Source organism: Rhopilema esculentum, chromosome 2 (assembly GCF_057945365.1).
Source record: "Rhopilema esculentum isolate cy_ngs chromosome 2, ASM5794536v1, whole genome shotgun sequence".
Classification (NCBI taxonomy): domain Eukaryota; kingdom Metazoa; phylum Cnidaria; class Scyphozoa; order Rhizostomeae; family Rhizostomatidae; genus Rhopilema; species Rhopilema esculentum.
The window spans coordinates 2,598,348-2,622,277 of NC_142816.1; the positions used below are offsets into that span (position 1 = coordinate 2,598,348).

Here is a 23,930-nt window from a genome sequence, read left to right on the forward strand (position 1 = left end):
CAAGTCCATTCATTTGTGTTATCTGTTCAGAAAGTTTACATTTGTGTTACTGCTAAAATTCATCGGAGCAAAGCTCTTGTGAAAGTTACTTCGAACATACCCTGGGTACCAGAGCCACAGAAATCGGGAGAAGAATGGAGGTGAGAGACCGAGGGTACTTCGAACAAAGCAAAGTAGGATCCCTCTTTTTTTCAACCGCCACCGATCCAGATCAGAACCTTTTTATATGTTTCATAATTTTGCCAATTGTCCATAATCCACGAGATACAACAATTTTATTTGGGAGTAGGATGAAGCAAATTGTTGACAGCTTATATGCTCAAAGAAGTTAGAGGTAGCAATTAAAGTAGAGTAACCCTTATGATTTCAAAGCAATAGCCATTTATGCTTTCTAACAATTAAATGTTGTAAGGTCCATCTATTACAAAATACGAATATATTGAAACGACATATATTTTCACTAGCTATATTACGTTTGCTCATGGTTAACTGCATACTTTGGTGCATATACCAGGACTCGATTTTCACGCTTAATGCGATCAACTTGCAAGTATGTTATAAACTGCTACTCAAAATTATTAATAAAGGACAATCTATGCGTACTACCCATCCATGGTATCCTTAACAGGCTTGACTGGTTGGCCCTGTGAAAGGCACTCTGTCCAAACATAGATGGTCCAAATAGGTTGATTGTATGGTCGAACCAATGGGAATCGAAATGGCTATTGATCTGCTTCAGGAAGTGTCTTTGAAACGGGAAGATTAAAAAAGATGTAACGTAATATTTACAAGAAAACCAGCTATTATGTGATGAATTCATAATTTCCAGAATTGAAAAAACTATTTGTAGTGGCACGAGCTTCCCTTGGTTTGCCCTTACTTTTCTATCAATTAATTTCAACCTTGATAAAAAACTTCCATACACAACAAGTCGTAAGCGCAACGACAGAACGTTTGCCCATATAGAGAGAAAAAGATTTGCCCGAGGGGCAATTCACTATTGAGAATAGCGTACGAGATTTTCCCTAAAACAAAAGGATTTCCAGGGATTTTCAGATAAAACAATAGGATTTTCACAAAAGGTGTACGAGATTTTCTTGGAGTGATTTGCCCCTCGGATTCGCCCATGCAGACAAGACGGGTTTTCCTTAACAACTGAGGTTGACACGGATTAGTTGCGCGGTTATAAAGAAAGCTTTCACATATAAAGTCAACAGATTGTAGGTGTCAATGTTTGAACGATATAGTGACAGATTTTAAAAGAAAAACCAAAACTTTTAGTTTGAATTTAACAAAAATCCTTCCTAATTCAATTTACAATGACCTTGAGGGAGCCATGCAAAACAATCATCGCTTTATGCGAAAATTGGAAATTAAATGGAAATTGAATTAATCAACATTTCCCTGCAAACAAGGCTTCGCCACAATGATCAAACTATTTTGTAAAGATTATTTCGTGTGTTTACAAAGTTTTAAATCAAAATATTTTTTTGTCTGTGTCCTCGACCAGTGCCACATGTGAAATAATAAAATTAATTTCCCGCCTTTATTTGCAGAATTCTTTCCCAGTCTCTTCTCAGCTAGTGGCACGATTGTTTCAAAGGTCTTGAAAGCCTTTGTGTACATTGGATCGATATATTGATTCTATTTGAATGCTTACTCAATCGGCGATCAGGCACTCTGATCTGAGTCTGCGGTTCAGCTCATCACGTAAGTGTAGAGATATCTTTTTTTATGATCATTGACTGTTTTTAATAATATTGATGTTAAACCTCTATCGAATAAAAACTGGATCAACATTCTGATGATAACAATTCCTTAAATGTCATGGATCCGTTGTATTCCTGCCTGGGACTGCGGCAGTGCAGCTTTGTCAACCTGGATGGTCAACTCGCTCAATAATCTAGTGATGATTTCAATATCTCTATCGTTGAGATTGCAAACGTTGAGTTTCACGCTGCCAATGAATTTGTTTACAATGATTTGTTTGACCTACATGAAGATGAGGATAAAATTTGAGAAGTGCGGGCCTCCATTTCCAATTAAAGGTAATCGACGTGCAAGATAATTGCTGCCAAACAACTTTAGAAGACGGAGGTCGTGTGAAGGGGCATGCAGGGGGAGGGCTGCTCTCCAATTGAGGGTTCTACTTTTTCATTGCTCGGATTAATTTAATAATATATTTTAAGGAATTTCGTAGTCGGTCAAAGTAGAGGGTTTTTGATGCCAGAATGACTTACTTTGTTATTCACGAAGCTGAACAATCGTTTACACTGATGTTTTATTCGTAAATAAGCCCGGAATTAGCGCCCAATTTCTTGATTTTTATTGGAATTAAAAACAAAAATTCTTAGGTAGAGGTTTCTTAGCTACCAAATGCTAATGAAACGAGGGGTGTCTCGCTCTTTCCAAAACAGCGTACAAGATTTTTTAGAACAAAAAATTTTTTAGGGATTTTTGGCGGGTTTTTATCGAAAACAAAAGGATTCTCACCAAAGGTGTACGAGATGTTCGTGAAGTGATACGCCCCTCGACATGAGAAAGAACATCTCGCAAAAAGATTATCTTTTTATTCATATTACAATTAAACAGGAAATAGATGCCTAACCTTCGAAGAGAATCATTTTCATCCCATATTTAGAGGAAGGATTACTATGGTTTCTTACTCTTATAGTCATCTCGAATTTTTTTTGACACCTTATAAAAGCTGTCCAGGTTTCTACCTACGCGAAGGACTAGTTGTAGATGTTTGTTGAAAGCAACACCTTTGTTTCGGACAACCTGTTTCTTTCGATATTTTCTTCCCATTCAATTGGTGCATCTCTTGAAGTGAGGGGTGGAGGATGACATGGCCTCTATTTCAATTTTAGACAAGATCGATTTTCCAATTAATCTCTATACGATGATTTGTTGTTTGGTAAAGAGTTGAATCTGTGTTTTTTTTTCGAGCAACAGCAGATTAGATTTTTACACCGTTTTCTGCGCAACCAGACCAATTTCCTGGCTCCGCCCTGCCCACTGCTCAGAATTCCTTCTATTTCATTTCAAAAGAAAAAATATGACACCATGAAAATCACGAAGCTTTAATTCAATAAATTTTCCTTGAAAATTTGCATTCAGTTGGAGAAAAATTGATCGAATATACATCTCTTATTCCATCCGTACCTCAAAATTCTTGTATCGCTTTTGAAATAATGGCAAAATTGGGTATTGTAGCGACCTGTCCCCTTCATTCTTCAAAGTTATTGATATCAATACAATATATCATATCATGAGGCTTATATACATAATATAATTTTCTGACCCCTCCTCTCGTATTACTCAAAGGTGAATAAATTTGGAAATCTAAGTCGTAAATTGCGTCCAGACTGGCTCAGGGGCCCCGTGGTAGGCGGCGCGCAGACTTGACTGGTTTTCCCAGAGATGAATTTAGTTCCAATCGACTAAATTTCCAGTCAACTAGATTGATCTCTGGGAAAACCAGTCGAGTCTGTGAGCAGGCTACCCTGGGGTGGAACATGAGGTATGAGGTAGAAGACACCTAAAACCTACAGAGGTGTCAAATTTACACGAGGGCCTGCCACTGTTAAAGGTGGCATATTGTTCTTATTTTCTTTTAAACGGAAGCATATCAAAGACTTATCTTACCATTTTTGATCCCATTTATTTTTCGAAAAATGTAACCTGCTAGCTGCAAATATTTACCAAGAGTTTTGAAAATATTTAAAGGCATCCATATAATAAACCGTTGGTATAAAAGCAACAATCCAAAGTATTCTAATTCACGTCGTATTTCGTATTTATCATATTGGATAAGGATAAAAGTGAAGAAGAATGAGTTTATAATCTACACTCTTTTTTATTAGAACAATTTTATAAGAACACGGGCCTCAAATTAATCAGAAGTTCAGAACAAATTACGAACAAGCTGAAGCTGAGCTACTGTAAACTGCAATTTTGAACAACGTTTTATCTCAAAAACGAGGATTTTTAGCCATGTGTGGGTTCTTTTTCAGTCATATTCAAACATGGTGGCTGATGAAGATTGTCTCACGCATATTAAAGGGAATCCAGTCTCAGATTTTCGAAAAAATTCCAGTCAACAATCAGCCTGGACATGAAGTTTACTGGTTCTTGTAAAAATATGTTATGTCTCTATAATGTTTATCCGAGTATGGAGTTTTTTGCCCAAATAACTATCAATATTGATGATCTTTTCACCTGTTGGGAGTTGAAGCCTCCTACCTTGTGCCATTTTGATCATATTGGCAATCATCATTTCATTCAGCTTCACTTGATTCAACCCTATTGTTTAACGATAGCTAGATCACATTTCAAAGCAACTGACAGCCCAGACCAGGCCTATGTATTTTGTGCCAAGTCACCAGCTGTTTTATGAAAAGGTACAAGGAGTCTCACAAATTCAACAAATGGTGATAATCCTGGTAATGCTCTTAGGATTTTAAAATTTCGTAGAGCCTGAAAAAAGTGCCGACACAAAAGGCTCGCATCTTCCTGTGTTTTTCAATGTTCTCTGAATTCTTTCGAGGGGCAATGCACTCTTGCCAATAGCGTACGAGATATTCCCTAAAGCAAAAGGATTTCTGGGGATTTTCAGATAAAACAATAGGATTTTCACAAAAGGTGTACGGGATTTTATTGGAGTGATTTGCCCCTCGAATTCTTTAACGGGCGGACTCCATTTCTTCAAAATTGAGATGAAAATCTGCAGAATATCCCTCTCTCTAAGAAATTTGATTCGGGCTTCTGCCCCATAGAGATTTTGTCGCTACCTAGTCCTCTCTTTGAATGGCTTTTAACAATATCAACGAAAGGTTGTGCAAAATAGCAGCTTTGACTTAGTTTGACTCTCTTCTCTCCTCCTCCGCACGCTCCCGCAATGCCCTATTTCCTCAATGCCCCACTTGTTTTGACGCTTGACGCTCTGGAACCCAGGGAAGTGGATTCTCTGCTAGAACTGTTTCTTTTACAGAAGCATTTAGGCCTGGTTCAAACGTCGCGCTTCTCATGTGCCGAACCTAACTCGAGAATTAAGTACATGAGGGGCGCGACGTTTGAATCAATTTGGTACGGCAAATTTAGTTAGGAGCGGCAGACTAGTTTGGATCGGCAGAGCTTGCCGAGCTGCACGGCTCCAGCACGGCACGGTTTCAAACGTCGAACTTGTCATGTACCGAACTCAATGCAAAATTATATTTAATTTATTTTCCTTCACAGAATTCATTTCTTTCTTGGAGGGCGCATGCGTTTCAAACAAATATTTGAGATTGTGCGCCTTAACCAAGATACTTTATGTAACAATCCTAAAACCCATTTGGCGCGACATGATTAAGTTCGACGTTTGAAACGGGAGTCGCGCTTAACATGCTCAAGTGTCGCTCCAAACAGAGTTAGGTTCGGCACATGAGAAGTGCGACGTTTGAACCAGGCCTTAGCTGTCCTCTAAGACAGGGCCTCTGAAGCATTTCTTTGTCACCGTTACTTTGTCGTCACGCCCTCTTCACGGTATAGGCCGGTTTCCACTTGATTCGCTCTGGTCGCGCGACTAAGCGAATTCATATTGGAGCGTGCGTAAATCGAACTTTCTCATTTGCTGCGGATGCGCTTTCGCGCTACTGTTGTGATTTGAAAGGAAGGGAAAACAATCTTCAGGCACATATAAACAAAAACCACCTTGGCAGGGAATTTAAGTGGAAGATTATTCTGGTTGACCAACAGGGTTTACTGCTATTCGTCTCGTCTCAAGCTACTACTGCTAGGCCCATAACAGAAGTTGCATCTCGAGGGCATTTGTCAAATGAAGAAACTGCTGGGTCCTCACAAGATAGATTACTAGAGCCAACACAGAAAAGACAATTTGGGGACAGTGGTGATGTTACCTTGGCTGAGACTTGTACAGAGAATTTCCCGTTTGATGCAAATAATTTTAATCTTGCTAACGGAATATCTTGATTAAGATATAAGTAAAATGGTTGTTCTACTTGTTCAATTTCTTGTAACGTATAGATTCATCACTATTTAGGATTGTAATTTTTGTGTGCTTGGTCTCAATCACAAAGTAGTTTACACAATGCGAGGACCGAAAAAAATAGGAAGGTTTTTAAACCAAACTTGAGGTCGCAGGAAGGTTTGATAGTTTTTTTAACTCTGGTGGAAACACTTTTGGTACAAAAACATTTTCAATTAAGTTAATTGTTTCTTCTTGGGTCCTCTCAACATTATGATTGAGTTGATGGCCCTGCAGGAAGAAAGAATATTATTCCTTTAATACGCTTTCCGGGCAACAAACAAACCGCTAATTCTCGTCTCTTAAGGATTTGTACTCCATTAAGGGTCTTCTTGAATATGCTGTTATCAATAATGACATCACGTCGTTATATTCATGGAATTACGTTTTTAGATTAAGCCTTTAATAACAGGAACAGCATTTATTTGTTTGGATACATTTTTCCAGGATAAAATCAGCTTGATTTTTCGTATTACGTTTAGAATTAAATTCCTTCTTGTTTGTTTTTGCAGCCAGTCATTGCGCGAAGGCCTTGCATTCAGGATGGCTGTTCAGTGGCTTGTCGATCTGTACACTACAATAAAAGAACATGGAGGTTTCATTTTGATTTAACGTATTTTAGGGTTACAACCTTTTATCTAGTGCAAATTGTCAAGAAGCTCTATCTCTAAGATTAAATATTTCTTTTATGACTATAGCTGATAGATGATGATTTTCTCCACACATCAAAACACTTCATGCTAATTATTGCAAGGAAAGCCTTTATTAATTACGCATATTTGTTCCAGAAACCCTTTAAAATTTGTAATATCAATTCAGTTTGTTTTTCCTTATATGTACTTGACTGAAACGATAACTTCTTACCCTACAAAGGTCTAGAAGCAAATCTTGCTACAGGTTTGCATGTCACTCACTGGATTCAGATTCTCAGATTTCTCCCACAGCTCCAAACGTTTAATCTGACTTCGAAAAATCAAATATCAATTAATCTTTAGGAACAATTAATTTTGATATTAACCTATGTAGTTCTGTATATATTGAGTTGAAAATGCTTTGATTAGTATTCTAGGGGTTTTTCTAGGTATAACCGCCATGTTTTGCCTTTCTTAGGAATGCATTTAAGTTCATTTTACAAGGATCCCAAATTTGAAAATCCTTGACAACTGTTTTTTTTCTGATAGACCCTCGAACAGAAAACTTGCTGCTTGTCAAAGAGCCGTTATACATCATTGGGCTGATAGTTGCATACCTGTTTATCGTTATCAAAGGGCCACAATGGATGGCTAAACGAGAAGGATTTGAGTTGCGAAAAGCATTAATTGTATACAATTTCTTTCTTGTTGCACTTTCGGGATGGATGACGTATGAGGTAAGAAATTCCACGACTATCAAATACAAACTATACTTTAGGAATAACATAGCAAACTGGATTCTATTGTGTATCGGTAGCTCTCTTCACCGTCTCACATAGACGTGACATCAGACAAATTTATCAAATATCAGGCATAACAAGGAAATTTTGTCTCAATGAAGCAACAATATTCGGGCAAAATACTAAGCTCCTTGAACGTTTAGCTCCAACGCCCATGCAGTTTTCATAGAGATTTGCTTTGTTTCTTTTGTTTCCAAATAATGGATGTTCAGGTTGCATTGTCCTACGCACTAGTGGCATTGTCTGCTAGCACCATATATGGAAGAAGCATTGGTGCAACAGTGATCTGGATTTTTTGGACACAAAATACCGCCAGCATATTTATTTGTAACCCGGAACCAATTGTTAAGCCGACCTGTACCGAAAGTATATGTCGACCGTTTATTGTTCTGCTCAATCCAGGCCAATGTGTTTACAATACCGAGCGATGTGCCTGGTATTTTTAACGTCCTGTCCTATCTACTACGTCGTTTTCTAGTAGAAATTTATAACACGTGGAGATCTGGAAGGCTGAACCTGGCCCTATGATAACTCACGTTAAAGTTAATATATTTTTGGCAAGGATTGTGTGCATACCTATAATAATCAAAGCCTCGATTCGACAGGTGAATCAACTGTGTGATTAGTATTTGTTTTGTATTTCTAGTTTTTTGTAACAACTGTCGTCAATCCAGAAACAGATGTTTGGTGTGAGCCTTTGAATCCAGTGGATACGTCTCACTTACGGCAAAGGGTAGATATAGAAACGAGCAAACTTAACCTATCTTTAGATTTTACATCAGAAAACTTTTAATATACAAAATGCAGGATCTTATACTGAGGGCCTTCTAGTATGCGTATGTCAGAGTCAGTGTTTGTGAAGCAGCGTGCAAGCCTCGTTCATAAGTGGCTGCGCAGGAGACAAAACCTAACAAAACAGGCGGCAAAACAAAACTTTCGCCAGCTCACCATCCCTGGTTTAGACATAAACGATTTGGATTCAAATTTGACTACTTTTCAACATAGAACAATTGCTATTTATGTTTAGACAAAATTGATCAGTAGTTTTTCTTTTCCTTGGATGAATGCCGTTTATTCTTTGTTTGCCTAATATTCCCTTTTATGTCAGTGCTCAATGGCAATGTTCCTCTACCTCAAATATTGCACACCTAAATATGCCTATCACGATCTTATTTGTCATCTGTCGTATCACAAGTTATTAGCTGTGCTTTGTTTTTCAGCAATTCTACGTTCTATGGTGCTATTTCTTTTCCAAAATCATCGAGTTTATGGATACTGTAAGTTGCTGGAATTATTCTGTCATCATTGCAAGTTACAAATATTGCATGGTAATTGTGTTGGCGATGGGCCATTTCGGCCTACAAGCCTTATATAAAAAAAAAACAAATGCAAACGTGCTTTCTGTTTGCAGAGAAATTGCTGGATTACTATTCGTGTGCAGTTCAACCACATGTAATAATATAGATCCATTGCGAGGCTGTTCGATAATAGCTGTCATACCACTGTTTGGCTACCTCAATTATTGGCAGTATCAATCGTAGCTCAACCTTAGTTCAACCTTTAATATGTTTTGATAATGCCGCTGAACTGTTCTTTTTAATGTTTAATACCGGATTGTGTGGGCCAGTGGACCGCTTATTTAATAAATTCATATTTCATATCTTCAGATTAAGCCGCTTGTTCAGCTTGTTCAGCCATTCTCTTCTTGGAACTTCCTTTTAGCACCGCCCTTGTAGCTTTATTGGAAGAATTTGCTGGATTTAGGGAGAAAAATTTAGTCTACTTGCAAAATGCAGTATAAAGAAAATAAATTTTGCAAGGAAATGTCTTATGTTGAGAGTAGCTATGCAGGTCATATTTTTCATTATATTAAAAGAAGCTAATATTGCTAAAATGTTGGTTGGTCGCCGTACCCTGCCTTTATCGACTACGGCCCTTCTCATTTTAGCCCCTCTGCTACCCTGATTTGGTTTTTCAGGCGCTTCATGTTCTGTAACTTATGAATTAGCAGCCCCTTTTCTTTACACTCCACTTTAAGACTTCCCCATTTTAAAATTGCTCTCTTTCTCTATGGCACTAAATTACGGACTGTTCATGCATTGCTCTTGAAGTTCAATTGACTTTGAAATTTCACTGTCTACATTTTCACTCTTACTTTTTCAGTTCTTCTTCATCCTGAGAAAGAAAAATCGTCAAATAACATTTTTGCATGTGTACCATCATAGTACAATTCTTCTACTAGAATGGATCTGCATAAAATATGTCCCTGGATCACAGTGTAAGGAAATGTTTAAATGTTTTCACTTTTAATAGAAGATTTTGATAAGTTTCAAAATTTAGCATAGCTGAAGAAATTTAGCTGTTCCTAACAACGAATGGAAAAGTGTTGCTCTGAAGCATGTGTCAAACTCAAGACCGGCGGGCCACATCCGGCCTGGCGTGTCATTATATCCGCCTCGTGAGACCATTTCATATTACTGTGTTTATATAGCTTGTTCAACAAATGTTTATTTATCCTGTTTAGCTCGCGACCTGAAATGTGTTTTTGATCCCCCCCCCCCTGTCCAATTGAGATCGACACCCCTGCTCTAAAGTAACAGCAATGCTACCCGATGAGGACATCAGCCTCGGTGAATTCGGACGGCAATTATGATTCATGTAGCAATAACAGGGAAATTTTCCTATCAGTTCTACAAAAATACGCCTTTTTGCAGCTTTTCAGTGCCACCCAATACGAAGTTAGTTCGTAGAATGCTGTTTTTCTCCCGTTAATAATTAAATATATGACCCAGCACTGTAATATATTCTTTCCATATTCAAAGGAATTTGATAGATCGCAGCTTTTATAAGTCGGGAGGAAATTGCTACAAAACCAATGCCCTTTGCAATAAACCGTAAAATGGTGCCGAAACTTACAAGAACCGATTTCTCATTGATACCAAATTTGAGTATACCTTCTTTCTTGTTTTCGTATTTTATAGTAGATACGCTCAAAAATCAGCCCTTGTTGGAATACTTCGCGATTAATACGTAAAATTGATAGTTTCAAAGACTTCGTCTGTCAGTCATAATGGATAAACAGAAATTAAGAAAAACTTGTTTTAGCACAAACCAAAATCAGTAACAAATTTATGATGGTATTATATTACTCATATTTTGCCTTGATAAACACAACCTCAAATTTTGCAATTATTTCTTCATGTAGCTCTTAGCTTGCACTATGCCTTCACTGTGAAAAAAGATTCTTCTGAAAAAAGTATTGAATGTAGAAGATACTGTACCCGAAAACTATGCCTTATATACTTAGATACTGTAGAATCCGTATCAATGTGCTTATGTTTTTCTTTGCACAGCTAGCCTACCTGCCATGATAAACTCCTTCATCCATGTACTAATGTATGCGTACTACATGCTGTCTGCATTTGGACCCAGGATTCAGAAGTATTTATGGTGGAAACGATACCTGACCAAGATGCAAATTGTGAGTTATCTTTACACCCAACAACACTAACATGCTGTAGTTCTTACATAACCAATCGGAGATCGTGTATCACAATATCGATACAGAGACGAGTAGGTGGATTTTGAAGCCACTTTGCCATGACAAACTTTCGTAACCATCTAAATTCTATCTTGTGAATAACAATAGGTATTGTTAAACATTACAATCACCGCCCGTTTAGACCCTGAACGCACTGATTTCTGACATAAAACTCATTATCTTTGTCAAAGTGGAAAATCGAGAAAACTTTTTCAAGTTTGACAAAGAGAATCCGATTTCCGCTTGGGAATTCGAGCGCTCAACAGTTGGTGTGTAAAATGGTTGTTTGCTGTTTGGTTAATGTGAAGAGGTTTAAAACAAAGAACGATTTGATCTTGGGTATTCTGTGATACCAAATAATTGCGTTAATTGCTAATTATTCCAGAGTTCATCCTGCTCTGGGGCAGGACGACGGAACCTTTAAGGATTAGTGAATTTGGTTCAGTGGCAATTCGGGTGGCCGCACTGGAAAACCAGCATTTGTTTACTAACAAGCTTAATCCCTTTTCTCTATGAACAATAGAGATTAAGTGTGACAGAAGTTTTTCCTGAAAACTTGTTTGGTGCGTCTAGGGCCTACAGGGCTTAACAATATCATTTTGCAGAGAACAAAAAACAAGAAAGGCACTTTTTTGGCCGTGCTGTGGATGACAGAGTTGGATTGTGGGTACAAAAGTTGCCGTCAGTCCATTCCTTTGCTGACTCGTGGTATTCCAAGCCCGTTTTCTACTTTCCTATGTATAAAGTAGCCCGGTTAAATACCGGGTATATAAAATTTAGGCCCAAATCTTTCCATTCTTATTTTCGAAACATTGGTTGATGATCTAAGTCAAATATAGTTGCCAACGTCACACTGCTTGTCCCGAAAAATCCAAAAATCGATAGTTCCCGTAAGTGCTCATATGTACCTTATTTATTTTACATTTCAGATTCAATTCCTGGCTGTCTTTCTCCACACATCATATGCTATAAAGCTTGAATGCGGTTTTCCGAAAGGATTCCTATGGCTTCTCTGGTCCTACATGCTGTCGCTTTTTATGCTGTTCTCTCATTTCTATAAACAAGCATTTACTAGTAAAGCCAAAGAAAAGAAAGACGATTAGATGCTGCACAGAAGCAAAATGGCGTATGATAAGTAACCCATTGTCTGTAAGATGGTTTTTGTAATTCGTTAAAAGATCTTGTTTTGTATACGTCACATTTTTTTGTGTTGGTCTTGTTTTCTAACAATAGCTTTTCTGTAGGAGAATTTTCAGGGGCAGACAGGTTCTAGCATAAGAACCTGTCAGTTACATTGAGATTAAGCCACGAGAACTTAAATTTGATTTGAAATTTTATTGCAGGTATTACAATAGATTCGGATGGATTAACTGCAAACAACATTTGATACCCACAAAATGACTCCTCGCCTCATTTTGTGTCCTCATTTCAATTTGTGTCCCTTTTAGTCAGATCAAAGAAACTTAAATAATTGATTCAAAATTGTTACACTGGTCTCTTTCACACGGTGAACTATAGAGAGACATGACTGGCCTCATCATCGTTACACTGAGATAACGAAATAGAGATATCTGAATAGATTGATTATCTTCTCTCAACCATGATAGCAGTAAAACGTTTTTTAGCATCAATATTATGTCATTGTCATATTTAATATGGTGAAAATAAAGAAAGACATGGCTGGAGCCCATTATCGCTACACTGAACTAATGAAATAGAGATATCTGAATAAATTGTCTATTCTCGCTCCATCGTGATAGCAGTTAAACGTTTTTTAACATCTGTTTCATTTTTTAATATTGTGTCACTGTCATATTTCATATGGTGAAGATACAGAGAAACAGGACTAGAGTCCGTTTTTGCTGCACTTCAGGTTACGGTAAACGTTTCTGACACGATATTTGGTTTGTTCTCCCTACAAGCAAAACTATAAACGGAATCAGATTAAACTATGCGTCATTCGATGCACAAGAATGTGGTGATTCCAATCATATCAAAATGATTGGCAAATATTGTAAAATGATACTTTCCAGGCAAATTTATTGCTTAAATGAGTGTACCACCTTCAAAAGCTATTTTGTACCCTTGCGTTTTAGGTATCAAAATCTAACTTATATCAGCAGAAAGCGCAGACCCTAAGCTACCAAAGTGTGTCTCAAATTTTTAATTTCCTCCTCCCCTTGAAACTATACCCTGTCGAAATTTGGCAAATAATTGTTCTTCCTCTCATAGCTGTATTTGGCTATAAAAAACCGACCAGAGCAAATACACGATTCGCGATTTGAGACACGATTCGCTTACCCGACATCTGTCCTGGAGGTGTGCAAATTTTTGAGCCATTCCATTGGTTCCTTGGGTACAAAAAAGCTTTTTTGTATCTGCATGTAGAGGAATTGTAAGTCCGTAGAAAACGGGATTTTACTGATCGCCCTTGCAAGGTACACTTTGCAAGGTACACTCGTAAACCACAGTGTAGTCCTGGTCAAATCACCAATAAGCCTGTTCAAATAGACAGCCGTACCTGGGATAGATGGATGTGCCATGTGATATTGTAAATGAGACACGCGACAACAAAGGCAAAGCAACGATTATCGGCTTAACAGGTCAAGAGTTTTTCAGAACTCAACTAAAAGTTTTGATAAAGAAATTATGAAAACCTTCGTTTACATGGGATTTTTTCTATTTTCAAAATTTCTGTATCTTTCAAATTTGGTATCATTATGTGCCTTGAAAGTTCGGCTACTTGAATGTGAAAAAATCGAAAAATCGATGTTTTCATCAAGAAAACGTTTACCGTAACCTTAAGATAGATATATCTGAAAAAAATTGATTATTGTCTCTACAACATGATAGCATGCAAACTATTTTTTAGCAACAAATGTTTTCACTAATATATTGATACGGTAAATATCGAGAGAAACTTAACAGGAGTTTATTTTTGCTACATATCATAAAATAACTTTTAACTTCTAACTGCTTGCATGAAGGTAAACAAATTTAGTTTTATATTTTTTCATTCCAAGCTACATGTCGAGCTTAAATAGATCAAATCATTTCAAAACTATAAAGTTATTAGAAAGATTAATTCAAAAATTAACTGGTGTTTGATAAGGTCGGCTCTCTTCAGTTAAGACTTTGTCGTATCTTTTATGATGAAAAATATACTGGTACTTTTCAATAAGTGGTCTTCAAACAGTTTATATAAAATCTGCTAGAAGATCTAACGGTCTTGGGAAATCTTGATCTTGTGATTCAACCGCCATTGTTTGCTAGTTTTCTTCCTCTGAAAATTAATAGTAGTGGCATGTAAATGATTTAAAGATAATTAGAAAAAAATCCAAAATGTTTTCTGCCGATTTTGAAGAATCTCTTCCATCGACCTTTTAAAAATGCATCTGGATAAGGATTTTTTTATGAAAAACACATATCTTTTTATAAATAAGGCAAAATGCGATGATATGACAAAGTGTGTATATTTTAAGATTGAAGTAAGAGGTATATGAGTCACTTTCGTTGCATATGACATCCGTTTAAAAAAGAGTTACGCGTGGTACATGAATTTTTAGTGAAGCCTACTTACGTTTTCTACTATAAGTGATGAGAATATGGTTTAAGTGACGGAGAAACAAGGAGGCAACTGTTGTCAAATTAGTTAAGGTAAAATAAAAAGATAAAAAGAGGAACGAAATGAAAAATAATTTGGGATTTTAAACAAGTAAGAATAAATAATGAAAGTAGATATTTTCAATACAATAGAAACAACGGTTTACAAAAATTTGTGCATTAAGCATTTATTACAAATATCAATCAAGCGTTGGCACATCATTGGTCAGCAATGATGATTCGTGTATTGTTTTGTAAATTAAACTCACCATCTGATTCCGACTCTTCTTCACTTTCTGTTTCCTCTTCGCTTTCTGTCGCTTCTTCACTTGCCGTTGATTCTTCAATTTCACTTTCTGTTTCTTCGCCCTTGCTTTCTTCACCTTCTGATTCTGATATTTCCTCGTTTTCTTGATCTTCATCAGTTTCTTCTTCACTTGTAGCTGGATCTTCATCTTGCGAATCACTTACATATTCAGATACATCTTCTTCGGATTCCTCTTCTGATTCGTGTGTCTCATATTCACTCTCGTCTTTTTCTTCACTTTCCTCTTCAGTCTCATCACCATCTTCTCCCTCTTCACTTTCCTCCTCTTCTTCACTTTCTGTTTCATATTCTGTGCTACCGGATTCCAAGCCTTCATCCATTAGCTCCTCGGAACTACTGGCATCATCTTCACTTCCACTTACTTCATCAACGTCATCACTCGAATCATCTTCGGAATCAGTAGTATCATCATCACTGAATTTAAAGGGCTTCCGTAGATTCTCCAAAGCTTTCAATCTTTCTTGTTCCAGCTGTTCCCGTTTCCTTGCTGCTTCCTTTGTCTCTATTTTTCTTCTTAGCAAACGACCAATCAAACTTTTTTTCTTATCCAAGTCTTCAATAATTTCCCCGCCATCGTCAACACCAGCTGTATCTGTTTTTGACCCAGAATTTTGCCTCTGTTTATTTCTGTTTGTTCTTTCGGTCATTGGTTTCATTGTAATTTTGTTTCCTAGCGTATCCCTTTCTCGAAGAATTTTTCTTGTATCTTTCTCCTTGTCATTGTTAACATTTTTTGTTTTGCACTTTTGTCTTTCACTGAAATTCTTTCCGCTAGATTTATCTTTTAACTTAGTATTCACAGTATGCATTTCGTTTTTCCTACTGTCTGTTTTATCTACAGCAGTCTTTTGTTTATTTTTGTTACTGATCGCAGTACTTCTTTTTGCCCTCTCTTTATAATCAAAATCCTTTTCTTTCTTCATTTCAGAGCATCTGACTATATTGTGCTTATTCTCTTTTTCATCAATATTACTTTTGTTATGAAAATTTCTTGCATCATTTTCCGCTTTGTTACTTGCTTTAAATTTCAAATCTTTTTCAATTGCTTCTCTCTTTTTTGCCTCTTTCTTTTTCCTTATCAAATTTGATAACAATTTCGTCTTTGTCTCTTCATCACTTATATCATTTTCTTTAACATTTTCTTTTACTTTATCTTGTTTTATCTCATAACTCATCCGGGCTTCCTTTTTCTTTCTTATGAGTTTCGATATAAGATTCGTCTTTCTTTCTTCATCACTAACTACTAAATCGCTGTCTTTTTCTTTCTGTTTCATAGTGTTTGTCGCGTCTTTTTCTTGTCGTTGAATTTTCATTGATTCCTTTTTTTTCCTTATTAACTTCGTCAAAAGTGTTTTCTTCGTCTCTTCATCGCTAATAATTTCTTCTTCTACCTGCTCTTTTCTCACTTTCTCGTCCTTTTCAGACTTCTCTTGCAATTTTTTTTTCTCAAGTTTCTTTTGTATTAATTTGCCTATCAATGATTTCTTCTTTTCTTCATCACTGATGACCTCATTTTCATCTTCTTCTTTTATCGCCAAATTTTCTTTTCCTTTCTTACGATCCTTGTCCATATATCTTTCATGTTGGTCAGAGCGTCGTCTTCTACCTGAATCATGTTTTTTTTTTGTTTTTCTTGGATCGTTACCAATTCTATCCACATTAACGAAGACATTTTGTTGTTTTGAGCCTTCAGACCTTTTCTCAACAGTTGCAGCCATTTTCAGTTCTAGCTCTTCAGTCCTCTTGCCTTTCTCTTTTGACTTCTTATTACTTTTTGAATCGTTATTTCCAACATTCGCAAACTTGTCTTTTTCGCTTATTTGCTTTTTGCTTTTTATTTTCGATGTTTTTATTGCCCTTTTATTTGTACTTTCTTTATCAACATCTTTTGAAGACCTTTTATGCTTAATCTTCCTTGATTTAACACCACCAGCTCCCATCTTGTCAGTTGTCTTGCTTTCCCATGCGATAGTTATATTCCCGTGCCTACGGATCTTTTGCACAGTTATCTTAGATTCTGGTATGCTCACCACCTCGGGTATAAAATAGAGATCATTATGATCGTGGCTCGGGAGGTATCTTTCAGCCCAGTCTAACGAATAGGCTTTTTGCATTCTCCACTTGTGTCCAGCATGGGCTTTTCCATCATCAAGCTCCGTTGTATTGGCAGGGTTTGCAGCTCCCGCAAAAAATCCACTGGAAGGATTAACACGCATCGATAAAGATCGAGTTAAGGAAGATTTTCTTCCTACACCCTGCAAATGACTGGAATCATTTGTGACTGAACTCTTTGCTTTCGCATCTTTGCAAATTCCCATAAAAAGGTCTCTTGCATCTTGGTCTTTGTCAATGTTTTGCGAAGTCTCGCCTCTCCTATCCTGATTCTCACCCATCCTGTTGTACGTATCCGCTGATTCACTCCATATTCCCGACTCAAGTTTTTGCATTGTCAAGGTACTTCCATCTTTCTTCCTTTCTGTTCCATATTCAGCATCCTCATTGTTAGATATTTCTCCCATTGATCTCCCATAGTAACCATCATCACCATTTGAATTTTCTGGGTCAGCTTCAAACTTTTCTTGCACTTCTTCATCTTTGAATTCCTCAACAACAATCGCTGGTGACATGCTATCACGTGGCCTACTTTTTGAAACTTTATTGTCTCCCAGGTTTGATTGCTCATCTGCTTTTACATGGTACCAAAACCCTCTATTTTTGAAAGAACCTTCTTGCGTATGAGCTTTACTCTCATACTCATTCGACACTCTGTTCATTCTATGTGAATTTTTCTCATTTGTTTCATCTACTCTAGCTGTATAGTTTGCATTTTTATTTCTAGGAATTGATCTATGAAGATCACTGTCATATACTTCCTCCTGCTTTCCGTTTTTTTGCACAATGCCTTCTTTATCTTCCGAACCCTCTCTTTCATCAGCGCGATGTAAATTTCTACTCCTGTCTTTATTGGTTCCATCTACGTTATCACCAATTTCAACAGGAATATTTTCAGAGCTTAGATTGACACTCATTGAATCAGTTTTAAAGTCTGCTTTGAGCTTTGGCAAATTCTGATCGTACATGATATCACAAAACTCCTCGTACCCAGGTGACAAGTTCGGCGTATCAAGCATTCCAAGATCGTCACAGTTCTCCGAATCACACAAAAGATCTTCAGGGGAAGTTGATCCACTTTTGAAACCTCCTGAATCGATAAGCTCATAATGAAGACTCTTTTTATATACAGGATGCCTTACTGGTCTTCTACTTACTAACCTTTCATCTATTATGCTGTCATCCTCTGAGAAGTCAAATGCTCCAGCACGACTTTCAGTATTTCTTCGCCCAACCTCTTTCAGCGACCGTCTCCTACTTTCGCGTTTCTGCACTAGCCTCGGTGACCTTACCTCCGTTCTTGCATTTAGTGCACCAAGGTGATAATCATCGAGCATGTCCTTTTCCAGGTGTGCTGGTGGATAATTTCTTGGGGTTTTTCGACCGCGATTTCTTCTATCTGGTTTTGCAATTGCTCTTCTTTCATCTTCCTCAAATGGTGTATTAACTTCCAAAGGCTGCTCTCCATATCGTCCAAAAACAATATCTTTTTCAAAATCATCAACAATGATACCTTCATTAACTCGACTTCTAGGCCTAGACGAGTCATCATCATGATAATGACTCTGGGCCCTTGATCCTGACAACGGGCGCCTTCTTTTATCTACTTTTGAATATTCTTGTAAATATCTTTCTCTTTTCCCCTCACTCCTAACGGCCTTTCTTGGTACTCTCGGGGATAAATTATAGCTCTGATAGATATTATCATACGACAGATCGTCATAATAGTCTGCCTCAATATCTAAAAGCGAGTATTTTGCACCGCGCGGTACCCGCGAAGGACGATTCACAACAGGCGGTGTAAGGCTTTTGGTATAATCTCTGTCGCGCAGTCGACCTCTGATATCAGACGGTCTGACTAAAGGCCTTTCTATGACACACGGCGAGTCATTACGAGCCGGCCTAAAAGAGTCACTAATGTCGGATAAAGCGCTTTCCTCGTCCGTTGACCTTTCAAAATCATCCATTCTCCGCCGTATATTTCTGTTGCGTTTCACTTCTTCTTGAATCAAAGCTTCTTGTCTGCTAGAGCCTCGGTGCCTGTATCGATATTTTGTTTCTGCTTTGGAAGCGCGCCTTGAAGTCCATTCAAATTCTCTTTCATTTTGTGGACATGCACCCTTTTTCTGTACAATGTAATTCTCACTTGGAATAGTATCAGTTTTCTTAGAGTCTCTTCCTTTAAACTGCTCCCGCGAAACAGTCTTCTTAGACCTTCTTCTTCCGTTTCTTGCGTTTGCATTGTCCAGTCTGTTTTTGTTGCCGGTTATTCCTTCAATTTGTTTGCCCGTTCTTTTCATTGTCTATTATTCAAATACAAAATATCATCAATAATTTTATCTGTTTATTCTTTACTGACAGGTGCTACATAGAGGCAAGACGTTTGTATACATTTCATGACATTGTTAATTCTATAGCAACGTCCATTTTAAATGAGAACCTTCAGCACCCGTTAATTCCTTCGACCTCGATTGCACCAGAGGACCTCTCTTTCAATTGTTTTTATTCTAAGTTGACATCCAAGGTCATCTGTCCCGAGAATAGATCTTGCGTTTTTAAGATATAACAGAGCTCCGCCATAAAGCTTTGAAATGCAATTTCAGCGTCCACAAGAACTTTTGAATTCTTTAGTTTGGTGTTTTTGACTTGTGGTTTGATAATAAAATGAGGGCCATCTGTCATTTCCTAAATCAAATTAGCTTTTGTTAAACGACTTTAAATAAATTATTTTCTTGCAAGAATATAAAGCAAAAACAGAGATGACTGTCGAATGTCTGCAGCTAGAAAACTTTTGCAAATTTAGAAGAACGTTGTAAGAATATATAATGAAATTCATAATGTTGCATTAACTAGGAATCAGCCAAAATAAATTAACAAATTTGATCATTCCAGTGACCAGTCCAATTAAGGGTTAATGAATATAATAGACCATTAAGAACTTCGGCTATAATCCTCAATTTCAAATTCTGCTTTTCAGGATGAAGAACAGAATTTTGCTTGTTTTAAAAGTAAGAAGATTCCCCATCGTTTTGATGCTAACTCTGTAATAAGATTTTTGAAAGTTTACATCACTTTGAAGTTTACTAATTCGCATTCTTTAATAAATGTTAATGCCTTGTAGAATTTCAAAATCGCTTGATATGGAACTAAAAATGCACAGCATCTAATTTTCATTTCCTTGTAGCTTAAATGTAATTTAAGTATGCCAACATTAAGCGATTAAAATGAAAGTAGAGCATCAATGGAAAAGATAATTGACATTATTCTAATCAATAACTGTTGCTAAACTTTTGGCTGTTAAGGAATTCACACAAGAAAATTAAAAGGCGAGTGTAGAAAAATATGTTTTTACATTAGCAATAGTATAATTACGCTTTGTTTTCCTTGGGAAATTATAAGATGAATACAAGGCCTGTGTATTCTATTAACTAAATGGCACCATTGGAACATTTCTTTGGCAAATAATATCGACCCCCGTCTTTCTGTTTGCAAGTCAATTGATATGTGTTAATATAAAAGATTTTCTCTTGTGTGTGGTACAGGACACAAATGTGTTAATATATAATATATGGTTATCAATACTTGATATAACTTTTTGACTTTGCTGTTGTTGTCCTCATATTTAGAAGATGCCCTCTACCTTGCCCTCTATTAATTTTCGTGAAGCTGCAAAATTCAAAACCAAATGAAGAGCCAAACGAAAACATATATACATATATATGCGGTATTGAATCTTTCACCTATATATAAACACATGTTATATACATAATCAAGCTGTATTTCCGAATTCGGCTTCTCAAAATGAATATTTAAAAAAAAACAGTAACTTATAACTCAGTTTTTTCCATCAGTTATAATTAGTGCACATAGTTCATACCTTCTCGTTCGGTCTCCAGCCAAGCAACGTCTATCATCTACATGGTATGGAATCTGAATTTGCGTTTAACCTCTACAGCTGCGTCTCGCATCTTTGTCTTGTGATTGTGTTCTGTTTTCCATATGGCCAGAATAAGTTATTATTAGATAAATGAGAGTTTAGAAATTCTAACAAAGGGTGGATGTGGAATTTTTTAGACAAATTTTGCAAAATGAAGCTCTGCAGCAGATGGTTTTCTTGATCTTGTATTTAAAACGAGATTTCTAGTCTGTAATTGTTACAGGAATCAGATCATCAGCAGCAATTTGTTCAAATGTCATACAAAGCATTATACTGCCAGGCAGGTTGTGTTCATTTCTATCTTAGCAGTCAGAAAATGCTTTGCATTTCTTTGCTGGTTGACAAATTTTGTTTATATAGCAATGGCATAGCTTTACTATTTACTGACGAAGATATAAATAAGGATAGATTTAGATGGCATTTCACCTACCGATAAACAGTTTTACAAACAAGGGATTCTTGCACCATCTGAAGATTTCCCAACAAACTCGTGAAGAATGAAGGAGGAGGGGGGGGGGGGGGGTGTAACAGCCACCCTTCACTTCACTGGCTATGCCCATGCATATAACAATACCTAAATTTTTGCTGAGCCTCAATTTGCTTAAAAGCAGGTGATTCTGAAACTAAAGTCATTCTTAAACCATTCTTAAGGGACAAACACAAACTGTATAATTTTGGTAAGTAGTGAGAAAGAAATTTCTAGTCTTTACTACTATCTTTGTCACTATCAAAACGATTTTTGTGTGTTCGCAAACTTTTTGTGTGTTCTAACGCTTGTATTTTTTGCTCCAGAACTCAGATAGATAACAAGCCAAATTGTCGACATATTTTGAGCCTGGCTATTATTCTTTATTAATTCTTAAAATTCTGCCAATTTTGAGCCCATAGAAGTATAAAATGTACTTCTATAAATAAAATGTGTAACAAGGAATCCATTCAAACTATGTCCCTCAAATCACACTTTCTCAAAGTATGTCCCTCAAACCACTCAGAGTCTTTTTCCCCATCAAATCATTGTAATAAGGCCTTGATTCAAAAATCTGTTATCAATGTGTTACCATTTAGGGAAACCAAGCTCTTTAAATGCCTATACATCAATGAATTTGTGAGATACCTAATGGCGTCCTCAATTGCAAAATAAGCAAATATAGTAAAAATAGCTCAAAATACCTTATATAAAAGGAATCTTTATTCATTGAAATTTTAAGTCAATTTACTTTCAATTCAAATTTTACCCTGAATTTTTAATTGTTTCTTTAAAATTTGAAAATAACAAGCAATAATATTGTGAAATAAAAAAATACATTGCAAAAAGTTAATACTTAACATGCTTTGATCTCAAAAAAATGATCAAAACAAGTTAAATATTAATCAATATCAATGATCAATATCAGAATTCTATTAATATTATAGCATGTAAATTATGATCAATATTATACATAAATGGACAGGGCCTATATTTCATATTGATATGGAAGTTTTCTCAAGACCACACTTTAAGAAAAGAGGGCTATATATAAAGCATGGAATTTCAAATTATTGACCGTTGCCGTAGAAAGTGTTTTTCTTTATTCGTGTAAAACAAAAATATTCAACATAACACGATTACAAATATTTTTCTAATATAGCCTATTCTTTATGGACTCCGACAGTAACAGTAGTTAAAGGTCAACATTGCTAGAAGCTCTATAATTCATACTTATTTCAATATTGAAGGACACGCTGATCCAAAAAAATTTAAAAAGCGGGGGGTTCTAATAAGAGCAAGGGGCTACAAGATTTTTGAAAAATTAATAATGGAGGGAGTCAATTTATTCGGGGACCTTAGAGTAAGCTGATCAGTTTCAATTATTGCTATTGTTGCTAGATTCAGGGGTCTTAAGCTCTGATTGGCTTTTACACCATTTGAGAGCAAAAAGCTGATTGGCTGTAACATTTTTCGCTCTTGTTGGACCAGATTGATCTGGACAAAGGAACTTGTGCTACGACTCATGGATGTTTTGTACTGTTCTGCTATGTTAGAAAGTTTCAAAACTCTATCAACACATTTACAACAAAAATAAAGCTGAAATGAAAAAACCCATTCCAAAATTTTGGATTTCCAAGATCGCATTTTGGATTTCCAAGACCAAAAAATGTGGGAAAAACCACACTAAAATAGGCCCTGTTAATAATGGATGCTGTAGTGATAGCAATTTTTTCCGCAGGAAAATGCTGATAGTGAAAACGACAGATAGTTACTTTAAAAATTTACTGAAGACAAGTGGAAATATTTGTGGAACATAAAATGCTTAAGAGAATGAATAAAAAGTTTTAGGATTGTGAATAGTGTTACTTTAAACAATATAATGTTCCATGTTCTTCATTGCATCATATTTTTCCATCATATATAAGTATTAGAAAATATTTCTAGTCTTGGTTAATAAGTGATCAAAACTTTGGTTAAAACATTTATAATCTAATCAAATTTATCAAATCAAAAGGAGCATTGTGTAACTTTGCTCTTTTGTAGATCATTTCTTCTCGAAAACATTCAAGATTAAAAACATATATTTTATAATCTAGTAAAATAATTTCAAATTAAAGATATTTGCACAAGTTTTTATTTTCCAAACTATCCCTGGCTTATATCTAAGATAAAAATTACGCAAGTAGAATTAGGGTGTTTTAAGTAGATTATTGCAGCAAAAATAATGTTGGCAAAATTTTGGCAAATTTTATTACCCAAGAAAAATGTACAGTAAACAAAGTTCAAGAAAAGTTTTTTTTGCATCTTATGTCAATAGCAGCATATTATTATCAGGTTGTATTTTTATCATTATCAGTGTTATGTTAATAGAAAGAGAAAATTGTTTTAAAATATTTTGAAGATTGAATCATTTAACTAAAAATTCAATAGAAAATTAAGATAGCAGACATGTGAAATTCATTCTTTCAAAAGCTTGTTGG

At 36.1% G+C, this 23,930-nt stretch overlaps 2 protein-coding genes across 3 annotated transcripts; one reads left to right on the forward strand and one right to left on the reverse strand.

Annotated features, from left to right (window-relative positions):
• The first annotated feature begins 1,560 nt into the window (after window positions 1-1,560).
• LOC135695430 (very long chain fatty acid elongase 5) lies at window positions 1,561-12,192 on the forward strand. Its single transcript, XM_065214519.2, has 8 exons — window positions 1,561-1,710; window positions 6,541-6,623; window positions 7,210-7,397; window positions 8,107-8,193; window positions 8,681-8,737; window positions 9,624-9,738; window positions 10,814-10,941; window positions 11,931-12,192. Exons 2-8 carry the CDS (start codon window positions 6,572-6,574, stop codon window positions 12,102-12,104), a joined length of 801 nt encoding a protein of 266 aa, XP_065070591.1. The 5' UTR covers window positions 1,561-1,710; window positions 6,541-6,571; the 3' UTR covers window positions 12,105-12,192.
• A 147-nt stretch (window positions 12,193-12,339) lies between these two features.
• On the reverse strand, window positions 12,340-21,004 carry LOC135695428 (uncharacterized). 2 transcript variants are annotated; one of them, XM_065214516.1, is made up of 3 exons: window positions 20,922-21,004; window positions 14,874-19,729; window positions 12,340-14,284 (listed from the first exon to the last, which is right to left on the reverse strand). In XM_065214516.1, exons 2-3 carry the CDS (start codon window positions 19,342-19,344, stop codon window positions 14,271-14,273), a joined length of 4,485 nt encoding a protein of 1,494 aa, XP_065070588.1. In that variant the 5' UTR covers window positions 19,345-19,729; window positions 20,922-21,004; the 3' UTR covers window positions 12,340-14,270. The 2 variants fall into 2 exon arrangements, with proteins under 2 accessions (XP_065070588.1, XP_065070587.1); XM_065214515.1 differs by having other exon boundaries at window positions 12,340-19,729.
• Window positions 21,005-23,930: the final 2,926 nt, after the last annotated feature.